Source organism: Lemur catta, chromosome 8 (genome assembly GCF_020740605.2).
Source record: "Lemur catta isolate mLemCat1 chromosome 8, mLemCat1.pri, whole genome shotgun sequence".
Classification (NCBI taxonomy): Eukaryota; Metazoa; Chordata; class Mammalia; order Primates; family Lemuridae; genus Lemur; species Lemur catta.
Genome location: NC_059135.1, coordinates 14,035,465 through 14,054,133, shown reverse-complemented (window position 1 = coordinate 14,054,133; position 18,669 = coordinate 14,035,465). Strand labels below are relative to the sequence as shown.

The following is an 18,669-nucleotide window of genomic DNA, read 5'->3' as shown; positions in this document are numbered from 1 at the left end:
AACATTATGTAAGAATGCTACCACTGGTGTAAAAAAAAAAAAGAGAAATCAGTAGATTCATGTTTGCTTACATATGCAATTGAGTGAAATTTCTTCCACTTGAAAAAGCCCTTTTAAATCTGAATTATAGAAATGGGCTGGTAATGAATTCCCACATCTCCAGCATTTCCCTGCTTCCGGACACCACTCATCCAATAGCAAACTGCCTAATTAATTTTATGGAAACACTGCCTTTTTCATGTTCTTTATTTTCTTTTCAAAGACTTCTCATTGCCTCAAACATATACTATAAACTATGTAAGCTATGAAGCCTGGAATTCAGGACTTATTGCTGGGAAGTCATGATTTATCTTTCCCACATTATCTTCCATTACTCAAATACATAAACTTTCCACCCATCCAAAAACATTTGCCCACTGACCCCAGACACACCAAACATTCCTCATTTAATAAGGAGTTTTGATAAGAGTGAGTGTTAAATTTTGACAAATGACTTTTCTACATCTATCAAAAAATTGTGCATTCATTTCTTAGGGCTGTTGTAACAAAATACCACAAATTGGGCAGCTTAAAACAATAGAAATTTGTTGTTTCACAGTTCTGGAGGCTAGAGGTCCGAAATGAAGTGCCATGCTCCCTCTGAAATGTGTAGGGGAATCCTTCCTAGCCTCTTCCTAGCTTCCAATGGTTTGCCAGCATCTTTGACATTCCTTGGCTTGCAGCAGCAAAACTCCAACCTCTGCCCTCATCATCACAGGATGTTCTCCCCGTGCACGTCTGCCTTCACATGTGTGCAAAAGCACATAGGGCATCATGCATCACAGGTCCACTCTGTCACAGGACCAGTATCTCTTATCCAAAATGCTTGGGTCCAGACATATTTCAGATTTCAGTTTTTTCGGATTTTGGAATATTTGTATTATACCTACTAGTTCAGCATCCCTAATCTGAAAATCTGAAAGCTGAAATGTTCCAATGAGCACTTCCTTTGAGCATCATGTCAGTGCTCAGAAAGTGTCAAATCTTGGAGCACTTTGAATTTTAGATTTTCGGATTAGGGATACTCACCTGTAGAGTATGACCTCATCTTCTTGACTAATTACATCTGCAATGGCCCTATTCCCAAATAAGGTGACATTCTGAGATACTAGGGGTTAGGATTTCAACATATCTTTTTTTTTATGGGGGGGCGGGGACAGTTCAATTCATAACAGAGCATATGATTTTTCTTCTTAGCAGTATTAAAATGATGGATAATATCGATGGATTTTCTAATATTTAACCTCCTTGCACTACTGGAATAAATCTCACTTAGTCATGAAGTATTGTTTTTTAAATGAGCTGCTGGAGTCTGACTGCTGATATCTTAAGATTTTTGAATCATATTCACAAGCAAAAGTATTCTGTTTCATTTTAGTATGATTTCAGGTTTTAAGATCAATAAAATTGCTTTATAAAAATAATTTTGGAAACTTTCTTCATCTATAATCTGGAGTGGGTTAAGTAGCATTGAGATTATCAATTTTTTTTTTTTTTTTTTTTTTGGAGATAGGGTCTCTCTCTGTCGCCTGGGCTAGAGTGCAGTGGCATCATCATAGCTCACTGCAACATCAAACATCTAGGTTCAAGTGATCCCCCTGCATCGGCCTCCTGAGAAGCTGATGGTGTGTGCCAAGGTGTGCACCACTATGCCCATCTAATTTTTCTATTTTTTGTAGAGAGGGGTTTGGCTCTTGCTCAGGCTGGTCCCAAACTCCTGACCTCAAGCTATCCACCCGACTCGGCCTCCCAGAGTGCTGGGATTACAGGCGTGAGTCACTGCGCCTGGCCTAATATTATCCATTCTTTAAATGTTGGGTAGAATGTTTCTGTGAAACCATCTAGGCCTGGTGCTTTTTATGAAAAAGCATTTTAACCCATTCTCTAGCTGTTTTATGATAAATAGTCTGGTTAGATTTTCTTTTACTGGAGTCAATTTTAGTAAGTTGTGTTTTCCTTTAAAAGTATCCATTTCATCTATATTTTTATTTTCATATAGGTGTACAAAGTAGTCTCTAAAGCTTTTAAAAATTTCCATGTTTGTAATAATTTTCCCTCAATATTAATAATTTGATGCTTTTTTGTTCTTTCTTTATTAGGTTAGCCAATGGTTTGTGTATTTTGTTGATTTTTTTCCCCAGGGATCATATTTTGCATTTATTTGTTTCATTATTTTTCTCTTTTCAATCTTAAGAATTTATGCTTTCTTTTGTTTTAAGGTATCTGTAATTTTGGCAGATTTGTGAGGTAATTCTGATCCCAGATTTGGGAATTACAGCTGTGGTGCCTGTAGTTTTTTTACAGAAAACTAGTCATCTGATGCCCTATTTCTTCCATTATACCATTGTTTTCAAATTATTGCATATTTTTTTCTGTGTGTGTGCATCTTATTTCTGCAACAGATGGAAGCCCTTTGAAGTCAAGACTGTGTATAATATTTCCTTTGGACAAAAAATACTGATATTGTGGCTAAGTTAGAGAATTAATGGAAATGTGAAGAACTTGTATTAGACAGCTTCTGAAATGGCTCCCACCAACCCCTGCCTCTCAGTGTTCACATTCTTGTCTCACTCTCTCTGTCCTTGAGTGTAGGCTGGACCTAGAGACTTGCTTCTACGAAGTAGGATATGACAAAAGTATTGGGATGTTACCTCCAAGATTAGGTTATAAAAGTCTTCTACTTTGTCTTGTTTGGACTCTCTGTATCTCTAGACTGGCTTGTTTTGAGGAAGAAAAGGGCCATACGATGAGCTGTCCTATGGGCAGGAAGGGAAAGCAGCCCCTGGACAATAGCCTGCAAGGAACTGAGTTCTACCAGCCACCACTTGGGTGATCATGGAAACTGATCCACCTCCAGCTGAGCCTTGAGATGACTGCAGTGTAGACGGACACCCTGATTGCAACCTTGTGAGAAGCCCAGAGCTGGCTAAGATGCACCTGGATTCCTGACCCACTAAAACTTCAAGATGGTAAATGTTGTTTTAAGGTATTAATACTATTTGTGGGGTAATTTGTTATGCAGAAATAATCAATACAGACCCCCAACTTTGTATAACTCTCTTGATCCAGGAAACATTGCCCAGTTGAAAACTGAGTAGTCTAGTTGTAATTTGGAAGCAACTTGCTCTGTAGAGAAATAACTCTAAATCAGAATTTAAAATGCAGTAATGCCATTAATACCCAAACTTTTCATTTAAAAGTGAAGGTATTTTAACATCATTTGCTTTTAATTCCTTCATTTTAATTCATTAAAGGCATACCCGTTGTCCCTTAAAATGACTTTTCACGCCTTCTTTTAAAAAAATTGTATCTGCACATGAGTATATAGAATGTGCTGAATTAATCACAAATTACCTAAATAAAATGCACAGATCACGGCTGAATTATAACACGGAATTTTATTGTACAACATTTTAACCAATATTAGTTTGTTTCTATACTCTGGTGGAGACTGCTGGTTGTCCACCAACAAATATGTCTTCCTCTTCTTCTTGTTTTAAAATAGAGATGGCGTCTGTGCTCTGTCACCAAGGCTGGAGTGCAGTGGCACCATAATAGCTCACTGCAACCTTGAACTCCTGAGCTCGAGTGATCCTCCTGCCTCAGCCTCCCAAGTTGCTGGGACTATAGCCAGGACACTGTGCCTGGCTGTCCTCCTTTTCTTCCACAATAATATAGTTTAAGCTGGACATAAGGCTGTTGTGCTAGAGATGACATTTCCAATTCTTTCTTGAGGCCATGTGACTACATTCTCACTGATGGAATGTCAGTGGCAGGGATGGGTGAACTTCTGCCTCACTTGCTTAATAAGAAATTGCTGCTCAGGACACTTGTTCTCTTCTCTCTTTCAAGGGTTGGACCTCAGATGTCCTATAACTCAATTTCAACCATGCAAAAGAGGACAATGCCCTAGGGCTCAGTCCCAGGGCATAGTGAAGCAATAAGATAAAATGTACCTAAGTCACTGAGTGGTGTCAGGGAGCAGAGCTTCCTACCAACCTCAACTGCTGGCCTTGGAACTGTTCTATGAAAGGGAAATATTCTTTAAGCCATTGAATTTTGAGGTCTCTTTGTTATAGCAGCTTAACTTTTACCCTAAGTAATACATCCATCATTGATTCTTTTAAAGTATGTCATTTTGTATATAATTGTTATATACACACAATTGAGTGAAGTACAAATAACTGGATTTCTGTTCTGGAAAAAAGAAATCAAAATGTATTCTCCCAGGAATGACTAATATTAAACTACCAAAGAACTACAAGTTATTTCTTTGACATCAACTTTTTGTTTTGTTTTTTGTTTGACTTCATGCTATTATTAATATTTAACATCTCTGCACTGCTAGATCAGTCTTTTAGCCCTATCACTTCTCAAAGATATTGATTTTTGTTAGATTGGTTCAGAAATTTATGTTCATCAGCCTGTGCTTGAAAAGAAAGGCTCCGGGAAGTGTACCCACCACTGCTCACGGGCTTCTCAGTATCACTCAAGATGTTGAGAGCCAAATTCTCCTGAGGATTCTTCCCTAAAATGATGGGTCCAGCACAATACACATTGTTATGGCTATCTCACTTTATCTTGAGATTTTTCACCAGAGCCTTACAAGAAAGGTAAGAAGTGAGGATTCTTGTCTCATTACAGGAATGAACCCAGGCACCCGGTGACTTGCTCCAGGTGATGCCATGAGTTGCTGGAAGCTGCAATCAGTACCTGCTCCTCAAAGGACATAAAATGCTCTGCCTGCAAATACACTTCTTTGGCATTAAACTTATGTCATGTGTGCCACATTTTGCTTTGTTTCTTTTTCTTAATTGGGAGGAAAAAAATGAAGCACTAAATTTGGGAAGTTACACCATGCCAGTGCCTTCATGGGAGAACATATTTCTTTAACACAAACAGGACAGGTCCTGCACTACCACAACTCCAGCTTTTAAAACTAAACCACGGGGTTTTGTTTCAGCGCCTTTCAATGACAGCATTGGGAAGAGAGGCTTCTGCCCCCTGAGCCGGACAGCTCTGTGTGTGACACAGCTGAGGTATGACAGCATCTCTGTGCTCCTTCTGTAAGAGGAAAATGCTATCCCTCCAGTACTTTCTCAGTCCCTTTGACCTTGCTCTCCAGGCAAGACTGAAAAGCAAGAAAAGCAGAAACTAGGGCTTTGGGGAGAGCAACTCATCGCAGAAAGTCACATCCCAAAGACTCCCAGGCCTAAAAGGACAACTGGTTAAATATTTACAAGGTAATGGCAGGTGTTCACTCATCATCATTTATACAACCAAATACTTAGTAGGCTTTGCACGGGCAGCCAGGAAATTCACAGCCTTCTGCTGCAAACTGAAGACAGGAGGACTGAATTGCACTTTTATTGCAGGCTGATCACCTCGGCCTAATTTGACTGTTGCCTCTCACTCCCTGTGAGGAGGTGCAGAGGGCCTCTCCCGCGGGATTTCAGAGCCCCAGGAGGGATGTTTAGGAGCAAGGAGGGAAACCCAAGGCCTATCTGTAGGTCATTTCCTCTGCTGCTCTACCTTTGAAAGCTCTAAAGCTGGGGCAGGTGCAGGTGAGATGCCCAATTTTTTTCCCAGTCCTTCAGCACCTTGTTTTCTTTGGGCCTGAAGTCCCCAAAGGGTCTGGGTCTGTTGTCCCAGGGTCATTTTTTAAATAGAACGAAAAGAAGTAGGAGAGAGGAGTAAGCGTCTTCCTTCTCAATGCGGAAAACCGGAAAGGAAGCTGGTCTCCTCCCCACCCACCTAAAAGTGTTCCCGTTGCCAAATCACAAGGGCAGGGGCAGCTATGAGGAGGGTGACTCAAGGCCCGCTTTGAACTTTCTCGGTTCTTGAGCAAGGTCGAGGGTGCTCGGGCCTCTGGGGAGACGTTGCATCACGCAGAGTTTGGAAAGGACTTGGGAATTTTCCCTAGGGGGCTCGCTGGACTTCCTGGGAGCGAGTCTTGCAAGAAGCCACAGAGGTGAAGTAGTGGGCCGGGTGTGGGAAGCTGGCATGGGGGGAAATCCGACCTCGCCCTGGGCTCAAGAGTTGAAAGGAAGGTCGCTACAGGATGGGCCAGCGCCTGCAAGGATGGACTCGCGCGGGTGCACGCGTGGGCGGCTGCCGCCCATTAATGTCACATCTGCGCCCGGCGGGAGGGCGGAGGGCGCGTGCGTGCGAAGAGAGGCGCAGTTCAGACACCTGTACGTCTCCTCCCAGTTCCCGGCGGGCCGGACGCCGCGACCGCCCGAGCACGCAGGGTCGGAAAGGAAGGGGGACGTGCCTCGCGCAAGGTGGAGGCGGATACCTGGGCCCCCGCGCGCGGGCGGCGGGCGCTAGGACCCGGGCTGCGCACCTGTTGGCCCGGCCCAGGGCCCCGCCCGGACTGCGGGCCCCGCGTGTGCCAGGCGTGAGCGGCGGCGCGAGCGGAGGGCACCGGGCGGCCCGGCGCGGTGGCAGCGGCAGCAGCGGATCGCGGGCCCGGGGCTCACCATGGCCGAGCTGCTGCGGAGCCTGCAGGATTCCCAGCTGGTCGCCCGCTTCCAGCGCCGCTGCGGGCTCTTCCCGGCGCCGGATGAAGGCCTGCGGGAGACCGGCGCGGACCCCGCGGAGGGCGCGGCGCAGGCCCCCGGGGTCGGGCATCCCCCCGCGGCCAGCCGGCTGCAGAGCGCCGCAGTCCCGCAGGTAACCGCGGGCAGGTGTCCGCCGGGGAGGGGGAGGGCCGCGGCCCCGCAGCCTGCGGACGTGCGGGGCTGGGCGCCTCCAAGACAAGCCAGCCGGGCGGAGAGGGCGCCGTCCCCGGCCGCGACCTGGCTCCCGCAGCTGTGTGTGGAGGGGGCGGCCTGATGCTTCCAGTCAGCAGGATGCCACCTTGTAACGCTGCCAGGTGGCAACCGGGTCTATTCGGACTCTAAATAGACCCAGAACATTTAAATGCAGTCTATGTAGTCTTTCTACTTTAAAAAGTAGTTAAATTCACGTCCATGTATATTCCAGCAAATATGCAGGAGTTACGTAATTGAAAAGAGCGCAGATGTCCTTGGCGCTTACCTGGGGAGACATTCTTAGAATCTCCGTGTATTCTTGAGTTCCCGCCCCATCCGCACAAATGAGGGTGTAGCTGGGCTCAGCCTCCTCTGAACCCTGCTGCACCGCCCGCCCGGAGGACGGAACTTCAGGTTTACATATAACTCCCAGAGAGACTTACAACCTCCTGGGCTGCCCCCCCCCGCCCCCCGCCGTGATGATGGTCTAGCAGCACCTCCCTCTCATCCTCCCCCTGAGTTTCGGGGTCCCTGCCTGGTGGGTCTTTTATTTAACTGGCAGTAGTGACTTTTAATAATAGATGATTTGGGGAGGGAAGCTCCCCACGCTCCCCGCAAGGTGTTCAGAGTGTGATTATACAACCCACTGCAGCTTTGGGGAAACCAGCATGTGTTGTCGCAATGCACAGGGACTCCAGACAGAAGGGACAAGGCAGACTGCACATGGCTACCGAGGACAGTATCTACCCCGGGCACTGGCAGAAGCTGCCCTTTCCCTGGGCAAAGTAAAAAGTGTAGCAAATGAGAACAGAAACAACATATTAACAATTCTAATTCCTTTCTAAAAAGCCACATTTTGTTCTTCCTGGAAGGTTTTGGTGACAGGAAGGTGGCATTTATTTATGTGTAGATTTCTAGATCTAGTAATTGAGGAAGAACCTGGCTTCTTCTATGTGAAAAGAAATATTATGGGCATTAAATTATAGAATTTGTTGGGGAGAGCAGGGGTGGGATGTGTGTTCCACTCCAAAGAAATCCCCCTCTGTGTTTTTTCTCCTTTTATTGTTTCTTCTTTGTCCCATGTGACATCCCACTAACTTTTAGATGAGTTTGAGACACCCACCTTTCTTTCCTCTTGCCTTATCTTAAAACCGGGGCAGAGTAGAGGGATAAGAACCAGTGACATGGCTGAAGTATGCCATGGCATCTGTGCACACACTGTTTACACCCACTGGTGTAACAGAAGGACACATTTCTTGTGCTCTCTCCACTAGCTTCTATGCTGTTTCTCTCACTTAGGAAGCTGAAAAAGAGTGAATTGCTCCACTAGTGCTTTTCAAACTGTTTGAAACATTACCCTTGGTGTCTTAATTTTAAAATCGAGAGAGGGATCCTCTTTTAAAAGCCAGACAGGCAGCTTTCTTGCAGTGCTGTCGTCTTGCTGCTAGAAGGGCCTGGGTTGTCAGTGAGTCAAACTGTGGGGATTTCCCCCTTCCCGTCCAACACAGGACTTCTACTCACAGATCGAGAAAAAATAAGAGAGAGCTAAAAATCCAAGGTAAGAAATCGCCGTGCTGGTATATAATGGGGAAAAATGAACTTGAGAGCATTTGATAAATGAAAGGTTAATGAATGCTTTTAAAGGTGGGTTGCTTTCAACCCACTTGGAAGATACTAATCTTTACAAATACTCGTGGATTTCCCAAAAGAAAATGATTGCCTACCTGCCCCCAGGTAATTTACGGGACTTTAAGGGGACAGTTGGGAAAACTTCTCTCCAGCAGCTTTGCTTCCCTCTCTGCCTCAGGCTGCACCAAGGCTGTGGCCCACCTGAGCCGCCTGTCCTTTCTCTAAATTCCCTCCACCCACGCTTCAGTTTCCAAAGGTCAATTCCTTGATAGGCTAGCTAGGAACTGACCCTGGAAGCTAGCTCCCCCTTTTAGAAACTCTCTCTGCTTGCTGTGTTTCTTCATCCCTGCATGGTGTAAATATGCCTTTGTGTGGTATCTGATTAGTGCCAGCTCCTCCAGTGGATGGTAAGCCCTAAGAATGCAGGAAACTTGTCTGTTCCACTCATTATTTTCTTCCCACGGTCTGGCACACAGTAGGAACTCAGTGACTTTTGTGAATACATGACTGCACATTGCAGTATAAATATAAAGTCTGTAGTTTTTTTAAACAGAAGAGTGAATGCTGAAAATCAAATGATTTTTCATATAGCCTAGAAGGCAGCACTAGGACATTGATTTAAGACCCTTCCAACAATAGAGAAGTTGTTTTCTTTAATGAAGTGTTTTTAGATCTCAGTGAATCTAATTCACCTTCTATGTTTTCTATATTTATTTTAATCCGTAAAACAGGAAAAATGCGAAAATGATTAACGACTTCCTCTACAAATTCTCTTTATAACACACAGCTAGTTTAAAGCTTAACTGAGTCCTTTAGAAACCAGGGCTGGGCTGGGCTTGCATAAACCTGTCATGAATAAATTGGACTGGGTCTTGGAGACTGCCTAGTAGACATGAATTTCACAGAAAGTCTAAGTCCCAAAGGGTTAAGTGATTTGTTGAGTACTTCTCAGATATCCGCACAGTAAGAGGAAGTCAGATCTTTTGACTCCCAAGTCTAAACTTCTTTCCACTGTGCAGCTTCCAGGGGAAAAGTCCAGGGCCTCACGTTATCTGGTTCACTGAGAAAGTGTGAGGCGTTGGTGCTGGCTGGGGGTGAAAAGAGGCAGTATTGCTTTTAGTTTGCAAGAGTAACCCATTTGTGAGTATAACTATACACAGGAGGACATTCTTGGTAGTTGCCTTGGGAAGTATTGCCCTGAGCAAAAGGCAGAGCTCCTAGGACCTGGCTATGAAGGCAAAGTCATGTTCAGAATTGTTTATTTATTCTGGGGTAAAGCCAGCTTTGGATACAGTGATATTTTGATTTTCAACATCTTTGCTTGCCCAACAAAGTTTTATTTAGTTAGACTTTGCAGTTCCTTTCCCCATCATTACATTAGACTAGAGCTAATCTTTCCAAATATCATTATGTTCAATATTTTTTGATAACTGCTCAGACATAGTTCTAAAGTTGGGTTGGGAAGAAAATCAAAGATAGGATGTTTTTAGAAGTCTATACTCCTAGTTTCCCTCTTGAAATATTTGGGGCTTTCTAAATGTGTTAATCTATAAAACCCCACCCTTGATTTCACTGGATTGCTAAAGTGCAAAGAATATATCCTCAGTCGGGTGTAGTGGCTCATGCCAGTAATCCTAGCACTCTGGGAGGCCAAGGTGGGAGGATCCCTTGAGCTCAGGAGTTTGAGACCAGCCTGAGCAACAGTGAAATCTCATCTCTACTAAAAATATAAAAAATTAGCTGGGCGTGATGGTGCGTACCTGTAGTCCCAACTACTCAGGAGGCTAAGGCAGGAGGATCGCTTGAACCCAGGAGTTTGAGGTTGCTGTGAGCTAGGCTGATACCACTGCACTCTAGCCCTGGTGACAGAGTGAGACTTTGTCTCGAAACAAAACAAAACAAAAAACCCCAACAATACATCCTGGAAATTAGGAAACCTGAGTCTGGGTCTGCCTCCATGTCATTTTGGACTTTTCTGGGCTTCAGTTGTTCCATCTGCAACATGGGCAGAGTAGAAAAGAACCATGGTTTTCCAACCATGCCTCTACATTGCAGTCACTGAAAGGAGCTTTAAAAACAAAACAAACAAAAAACCAATGGCCGGGGACCAGGTTAGAAGTGAGGCCCAGATAAGCTGGCACAGAGAGGTGGAAAGCTCTGGATTCTCTTTTCCTGGGACCCATCACCCTTAGTGTGTGCAGTATAAGGATGGCAGTGGCTGGAGGCAGAAGTCATGGCAGGTGTGACATTTTGGCTTCATCATAACTAAACTGGCCAACAGGTCAAACTTCAAGTTCTTTAAAAATTATGATTTCTTTATTTTTTGAGATGGGGTCTTGCTGTGTTGCCTAGACTGGTCTCGAATTGTTGGGCTCAAGCAGTCCTCCCACCTCAGCCTCATGAGTAACTGGGACTGCAGGCACACACCACCACACCCAGTAAACTTCAAATTTTGATTACCCTTAGTTGGATGTTCAGATCTGAAGTGGCAAAATGAGCCGCTTTATAAATATACATTTGATCATTTTCTTTCAAGTTACAGATATCATTGTTCACAGGAGACCTAGGGGGAAAAAAAACAAAAAGTTAAATCCATGCCCATTATACCATTCCCAAAGATAATCACTCAGTAAATGTTCAGCCTGATTTTTAATGGCTGTGTATTCCTCCATACCATGGATATGCTATAATTTAGTAGGCCAGTTCCTGGGCCTTTAGATTGCTGCCAGTTTTTGCATTAACAATAACATCTTTGTATGACTATCTTTCTGCATATCTTTGATTATCTTCTGGATAAAATTCCCAGACTTGAAATTGCTAAGTGAAAACTATGCATATATTATGGCTTTTAATGGATATTACCAGTTGCCCAACATAAGGGTGTGCTAGGATAAACAACTATGAGTGCAAGTGTTCCCACACCCTCACCAATATTAGGTATTAATACTCTGCTTAATCTTTGGAGAAAATAGGCTGCTTCTGTTTCTGCTCATCTTTGCTTCCTTCGTTTCTAACCAGCATTAATTGATTAGCTGTTATATTCCTGGGATAGTCCTCAGCCTTAGAGATATAAAGAAAAATAAAATTTAACTTCTGCCCTGGGAAAGCCCAAATAAAACGGTGCAATACAAAAAATACTGGAATAAAAGTATGAACACAGGGACCGAGAGATAGCAGGAAGAATTTGCCTTCCCTAGGGGAGCCCATGAAATCTTGAGTTGGTGCTTAAAGAGTGAGTAGGAGTCAAATAGGCAAAATTGGGAGAAGGTCTTTCTTTTACCTGGTATTGTCCCATGCTAAAACATAAAGACACATGTCATTTTTGGTGAATGGTGACAAGTTCGGCTTGGGTATCATCAGAGTCTCCGCAGGAAATAGTTGGCCTACTTAACAAGGGTAATTGAAACACTTAAAAATAGCTAAAACGGTAAAATTTTATGTATATTTTACCTCAGTTAAAAAATAAAAAGAACATAGACTCTACTACACCTTTAGGGAGGTGAAGCATAGCTCCCTAATTCTTAAATGTAGGCCGCACATGGTGACTTCCTTCCAAAGTATGCAACGTGGAAAGAGGAGGGGAAAAGTAATTTTACAGCATAGAAACTCGCAGACACTACCTCGGCCGGATGATCAAGGTTAACATCAACAGTGGTAAGTCATGTTGATAGTATGTTCTCTTGGTGTGTATTGCAATTATGTACTCTTGAAATATGTTGAGGGACATTCTACAAAATGCGTGATCAATACTCTTCAGCACTGCCAAGGTCATCAAAAACAAGGAAATTCTGAGAAACTGTCACAGCCAAGAGAGGCCTGAGGAGACATGATGACTAAACGTAATGTGGTATCCCAGATGGGCCTGTGGAACAGAAAAAAGGACATTAGGTAAAACCTAAGGAAGTCTGTATAAAGTATGGACTTTAGTTAACAATGATGTGCCAAAGTTGTAACAACTGTACCATACTAATGTGAGATGTTAATAATAGGGGGTAATTGGCTGCAAAGTATCTGGGAAGGATGGAAACGTATGGAATTCTCTATCATCTTCTAAATTTTTCTCTAAATTTAAAACTGTTCTAAAAAATAGTCTATTTAGAACTTTTAAAAGGTGGAGGTAATTGAAGGGAGTTCAAAGATGGGACTGTTTACAAAGATGTAATCAGGGTTGGGTGGGGGAAAACTAATTACGGGAAAATGAAGCATCTTGGAGCAGGCAACTCCAGCCTAAAAACGCAAGAAGCAGGCGTAACCCTAGACCCAGCAAGAGCTTAGATGTTAGAGAGCAGCTGAGGCTGTTAGTAGGGAAAGGCAGCCCCAGCTGGGCAGGGAGGAGTGGGGGAAATACATGTCAAGCTCATCCCCCATGTGCCCACTCTCAAACCCTGCACCCCTTTAGCCAAATCCGATCAGAAGCCAGGGAGCCTGGGAGCCTGGCTGATCCCTGGAGAAAGGGGGAGAGTGGACCTGGAAGGACAAAGGGAGACTGTCTAGCACAGGTTGTGTAAAGAAATTTGTGTGATAAGACAGCCGAAATTTTGGGCTGCACCCAGAGTCTTAGGCTGAAGCCTTAATGAGGCTTACTGCAGAATTGGACTTCATCCTATAGACAGGGGGTTGGCAAATCAGCCTCATCCCGCGTGCAAAATCAGAATTGGCAACTTGAAGCACTGTGTAAAGAAGGGATTTCAGGGTGTCTCTGTGCTGAGTGGGAAAGAGTGTGGGATTGACGGGGATGCCTGCGTGGGTACTGAGGGAGCCTAGTGCCGAAGCCTCTAGGAAATGGTGATGTTGAAATCAAATGGCAACAAATATAGGACTAACATGAAATCAAACCTTAATGTCTGTTTTGGGTTCTTCATGATACTTGTATTGTCACTTCTACGCATCGACACCTTGTGGGGGAGAGAGAGCACAAATGCTTTCTTAAGATATAGGTTGCAATGTCCTGAGTCCTGGCACCCCATCACTATGGCTGCAAGCTGGTTGGGTCAGGGATCAGCCTTTGATTGAAAGGCAGCTTTCCATTGTCTGGTCAACATTTTATGGCATGAGAACTTCATCCAAGTAAGATGTTGCATCTTGGATATGCAATAGTGACTAACAGAGTCAGTCAGATTACTCCCTTTAGGGAGCCTGAATGTAAGACCCAGACACAGGGGCATAAATGGTAGAGTCCTACCAAACCTCAGAGAAAGGGGGGAGGCCATAAAAAGAAGCCTCGAGGTTCAGAAAGCAATTGGAGCACAGAAGCCCAAGGTAGAGAGGAGAGCAAAAAGTCTGCAGAAATAATCAAAGCAGAAGAAAAATTTCTGAGTGGAGAAAGAAGCTGAGACTTGAGTATGGTGGATTCCACTTCTGAGCATGAGCTGCCAGAGATAGTCAAATTTCAGGGTAGAACTGTTCTGGAGGGACCTTGGGAAAGGAACTGGCTGCATGGCTGTGGCTGCTGTTTCTTTACTTTTTTTTTTTTTTTTTTCAGCTCATCATGAGGGTACATAAGTTCAGGTTATATACATTGTCCATGTCCTGCCCATCCCCCTGAGTCAGAGCCTCAAGCGTGTCCATTCTCCAGACAGTGCGCCTGGCACTCACCATGTAGTCATACCTCCATCCCCTCCCCCCACCCCTCACCTCCCCGAGTCAGCACCTTCAAGCATGACCATTCCCCAGACGGTGCGCAATGCACTCATCATGTAGGCATATGCAAACCTCTCTCACTGGAGCGAGCCTGTGTGCATCTCCCTGTGCAGCCCGAATGTGCTGGTCCCTACTACTTTGCAGGGTTTGCACATAATTGCAATTAGGTCATTATTTCTATCACTTTTGTTTAGTTGTGAATAATCAGGAAGTTAGCGCCCTCCCGCTCACCTGTGTAACCTCAGGGCCTAACCTGTGCCTGAAGCACGGGCAGGTACTTAATACTGCCTTTGAATGGAAGCTTGAAGGGAGAGTTAAACCTGCTCTCTCCTACTTGGCAGAAATGCGATCTTCTCTCTCCTCTCATAGCAGGGGTAATTTTATCCCTGAACACTTTACCTGGTTGTGTTTTCTTTTAGCGTGATGATTTTTTTTTTCAGTGTTGGTTCCTTTCTTTTTATCTAGGAAACCGATAGAGGGTTTTGATTAATGAATAACTTTTTAATTGCCTTTTGATAGACACGGTGAAGGGAGTTTAGATATTGCTTAAATGTTGGTTAATGGTGAAGCATCTGTCAAGCTTAAAAGTGTGGCTCAATTACTATGTTTTAGAAAGGCCGTTGACAGCAAGCCTAGTCTAATTTTAACTTTCTTGACTTATAATTCAGATGTCAAGACGTTTACATTTTGAAAAAGCACTTTCACTTCTGTTGTTATAGTTTTTGTTAATGATTAAATCCTCTGTGGTTTCGATAAGAATGATGTCTTGAGCAAAGGCATTCTTGCATTTTATTTAGCAGGAGATTTTCTTGGGAGAAAACACTGTTGCTGTTTCCAGGCAACACATTGAGAGCACTCCTATCTATGTTAGGAATCTATGAAAATGCTAAAATTTGGGGCAACCACTGGTTTTTATTATTCTTCTTGCCTGGTGAGATACATTCCATATATAGAAAAAATGAAATACTGAAAAATCCGGCCAAAACCAATTTATGTTTTTTAGTACTTTTTTATAATTGCTGCATAATAATTGCACATATTGATGGGGCACAATGGGATGTCTCAATGTGTGGGTATGTGACTCACATTTTCCCCTCTTGTGGCAAGCATAGTATATAGACTAATTGGCAAAGTGTTTTAAAAACAAAGAAAAAAATCCTTAAGTTTAGACGTTGGTGGATGAAAAGAAAATGCAGGCATCAGCCACCTAAGATCTTGAGGATAGGGCTTGGAAATCTTGGGAAAGGGGGGAATGGTTTCCTTGAACTGTTTTAAATCTTACCCCCAGATGTTCACTGGCAGTGTTATACCCCTATTGTTTAACTCAAAAACAAAACACCCAGTTGATTGCTGCTTTGTTCATGCTGTTATTTGGTAATCATGCCTTCCTGAGAAATGCCCTCTCTGTAATCCCCAGGTATGTTTTGATTTCTCCAAATGACAAAAGTTTTGTTTCCATAGAATTTTATGGGAAACAGTCCATCAAGGCAGGGATTCCTGTAGGTAGGAGGAAGAAGAGGTAGGTAATAAGAAGCCTTCTGAGGATAACATGTTGGGAGCTCAGAAAGGCCAGGCCTTAACTGGCAGAGAAAGCGCTTAGGTTAAAGATGACTTAAAAGGTGACGATGAAATAGAACATCAAATATTTTGTTAAAAGCATGATAAAGGAAAGGAGGCTTTGTTAGAGGTCAGTTTTCTTTTTTTCTCTCTTTCTGAATTTTGATCTTTGGCCGAGTTTTAGCTAGGAAGATACCAAATTTTTTGAAATTAATTTTTGTAATTTCTAACTAGTAAATAATACATGCTTATGTCAGAAAATAGTGGAAGACACCAAAAAGTATAAAAAAGAAAACCAAAATCCCATCATAATTTTGTACACCAGAGAATAAGATCATGAACATTTTAGAGTATTGCCTCCTTTTCTTTCTCTGCACATGTAGAATGTTTAAGTTATGAACATGCTATATACATACAATATTGGAATTAGCTTTTTTCACTCATATCGTGAGCATTTTCCCACATCACTGAATATTCTTTAATTTATATAATTTTAATAGTTGTATAATAATTCATCATATGGTTATACCTTTTAAAAAACTATTTCCTGATTATATGTATTTAAATTGTTTCAATGTTTATATCTCAACTTGAGTCCAAATATCGACAGGCTTATTTCAGAGTTCTTCACACTTCCACTTCACATTTACTGCCAAATGGCCTTTTGGAAAATGTATATCAATTATTGCTCCCAATAACATCCCAAGACTGCTGGCCCAGCATCAGCATTTAGTATTACCCTCTTTTGTTATTTTTATTTTTATTTACTATAACTTTCATATAGTAAATGTGTAGATCTTAAGTGTACTATGACTTGATAAATTTGACTATATGTCTGCATCCTCATCCAACCAAATGAAGACATAAAACAATTCCAGAAACTCCGAAGTCTCCTTCAGCCTCCTACTAGTCAATACCACTCTCACTCCTGGTAACAATTATTTTTCCCTCTATTACCATGAATTAGTTTCACCTCTTCTTGAACTTCACATAAATGGAAGTATATAGGAGGAGTAGCAGTAGTGTTTTCATTTTTCATACTGTGTAGTATTCATTGCATGAATATATGACAGTTTATCCACTGTATTGTTTATGAACATTTGGGTCAGGAATAAAGAGCAGCATCAAGTATTACCTTTAATTCTTTTTATTTTTAACTTTTTGATATAATTTCAGACTTTTAAATTTTTGCAAAAATATTTCAAAAAATTCTTGCCCCATGTTCTTCTGATGTGAGCATCATACATAATCACAGTATAATTATCAAAAGGTGTAAATATTATGTAATCTATGGACCTATGGACCTTATTCAAATTTTGGTAATTGCTCCACTAACATCCTTTTGCTCTTCTAGGCCCTAATCCAGAATCATAAATTGCATGTCATAAGTTGATTTGTCTCTTTGGTCCAATCTGGAAAAGTTCCTCAGTCTTTCTTTGTTTTTTTCTGACTTTGACAGTTGGAGAGTCCAGGCCAGTTATTTTGTATGATATCCCTCCATATGGGTTTGCCGGATGTTTCCGCATGATTACATTCAGTTTCTGTATTTTTGGTAGGTATACCATGAGCAAGATATTGTGTCTGTCCTAGTGTATCATACCAGGAGGCACATATTGTTGATTTATTCCATTGCCTGTGATTTTAAACTTCTTTAAGGCAGTGTCTTCCCAGTTACTATTTTTCTCTTTGTAATTAGTAAGTATCTGGTAGACTGATGTTCTGCGGCATTATAAATATCTTGCTTCTCTGCATATTTCCACCCAGTAATTTTGGCATCCATTAGTGAAGTGTTATCCTTTAAAAAAGTAATCTTCCAATTTGATTGCAAAATAAAAGCATCACATTTATTTTACTTTTATATTTCTTTTATCTCTAATAATATTGACTATTTTTCTTATGTTTGGTAGACATGTGTATTACTCTTTTTGTGAATGATCTGGTTATGGACTTTACCCACGTTTTCCACTGTGATTTTAGTAGTGCGTCCATTGTGCATCAAGATCTTCCATTGTACATCAGTTAACAAAACCTTACTGTTAATACATTTCTAGTTTTCCTTATAAAGAGGAAATATCAGGAATCTGAGGGAGAGAAGGAAAGTAAAGAGGGAGTGGTAACTCCCTGGAGGGTATCTGCGGGTTTGGATAAGTCATGCTGGTTCTCTTGTCCTGCCAGGTGCTTTCCAGGTAAGGCCCATCATTTGCATTGTGTGAAATGTTTGTGACATTTGAGTAATCTGGGGCAGGGGTTCGGGATTCTGAAACGGTTAGGGAAAGCATACATTCACTGGCAATTCTTAAGCCAAGAAGACAATATATGCTTGGAGGGTATTACCTGAGTATTGTAATATTATGATATTGAAACAAGAAAATGAATTAGTTCTATGCATTGCAGAGGGTGGCAGACAACTCTGGAGACCACACCTTAGTCTCTTAACCTTGGGTCTCCTCCTAGACGGCTACTAGGGGTGGCTTCAGGGCTGCCTTCTTGCCATTCTCAGTGATATCACACATGTCCACAGATAGAGTGGAATGGCTGTCCCCTGTAGTTATTCAGTAGTATATTTCTGAATAATCATTACTTTTGGAGAGGAGGTACTAACATTCCTTGATGACTTCATTTTGCTTCCGTCTAAGCCCATTTTTTTTTATTTCTTTTTTTTTTTTTTACTTTTTTTTTATTCTTATTTCAGCATATTGTGGGGGTACAAAAGTTTAGGTTATGTATATTGCCCTTCTCCCCCCCCCAATTGGTTTCACTGATCATCACCTAAGAGCACATGTCGGAATAACATTGATCGGGAGTTGGGTAGATATGGGTAGGGGAGGGGATGTGTATATACATACATAATGAGTGCAATGCTCACCGTCTAAGCCCATTTGATGCCACATGTCATATTTTATTGTCTAACAATTTTGCTCTTGAAGGAATTGTCTGAATTTTTCTAATATGTTAGGCTGTAAGTGGTCTAGCCCTGATTTCTTCCTGCTTTCCACCCTGGGGCCATTGCAGGGATGGAAAGGGGATTTCCCACACTAGACCTGAGTAT

At 42.3% G+C, this 18,669-nt stretch overlaps 1 protein-coding gene across 2 annotated transcripts in view; it reads left to right on the top strand.

The window, feature by feature from the left end:
* Nucleotides 1–6,422: 6,422 nt before the first annotated feature.
* Nucleotides 6,423–18,669, top strand: part of SGPP2 (sphingosine-1-phosphate phosphatase 2) — a 105,283-nt gene continuing 93,036 nt past the window's right edge. For both annotated transcript variants that reach the window (XM_045559228.1, XM_045559227.1), the window contains exon 1: nucleotides 6,423–6,714. In XM_045559228.1, coding sequence (XP_045415184.1) covers nucleotides 6,523–6,714 — 192 coding nt within the window. In that variant the 5' untranslated portion in view covers nucleotides 6,423–6,522. The remainder of the gene's footprint in view (nucleotides 6,715–18,669) is intronic.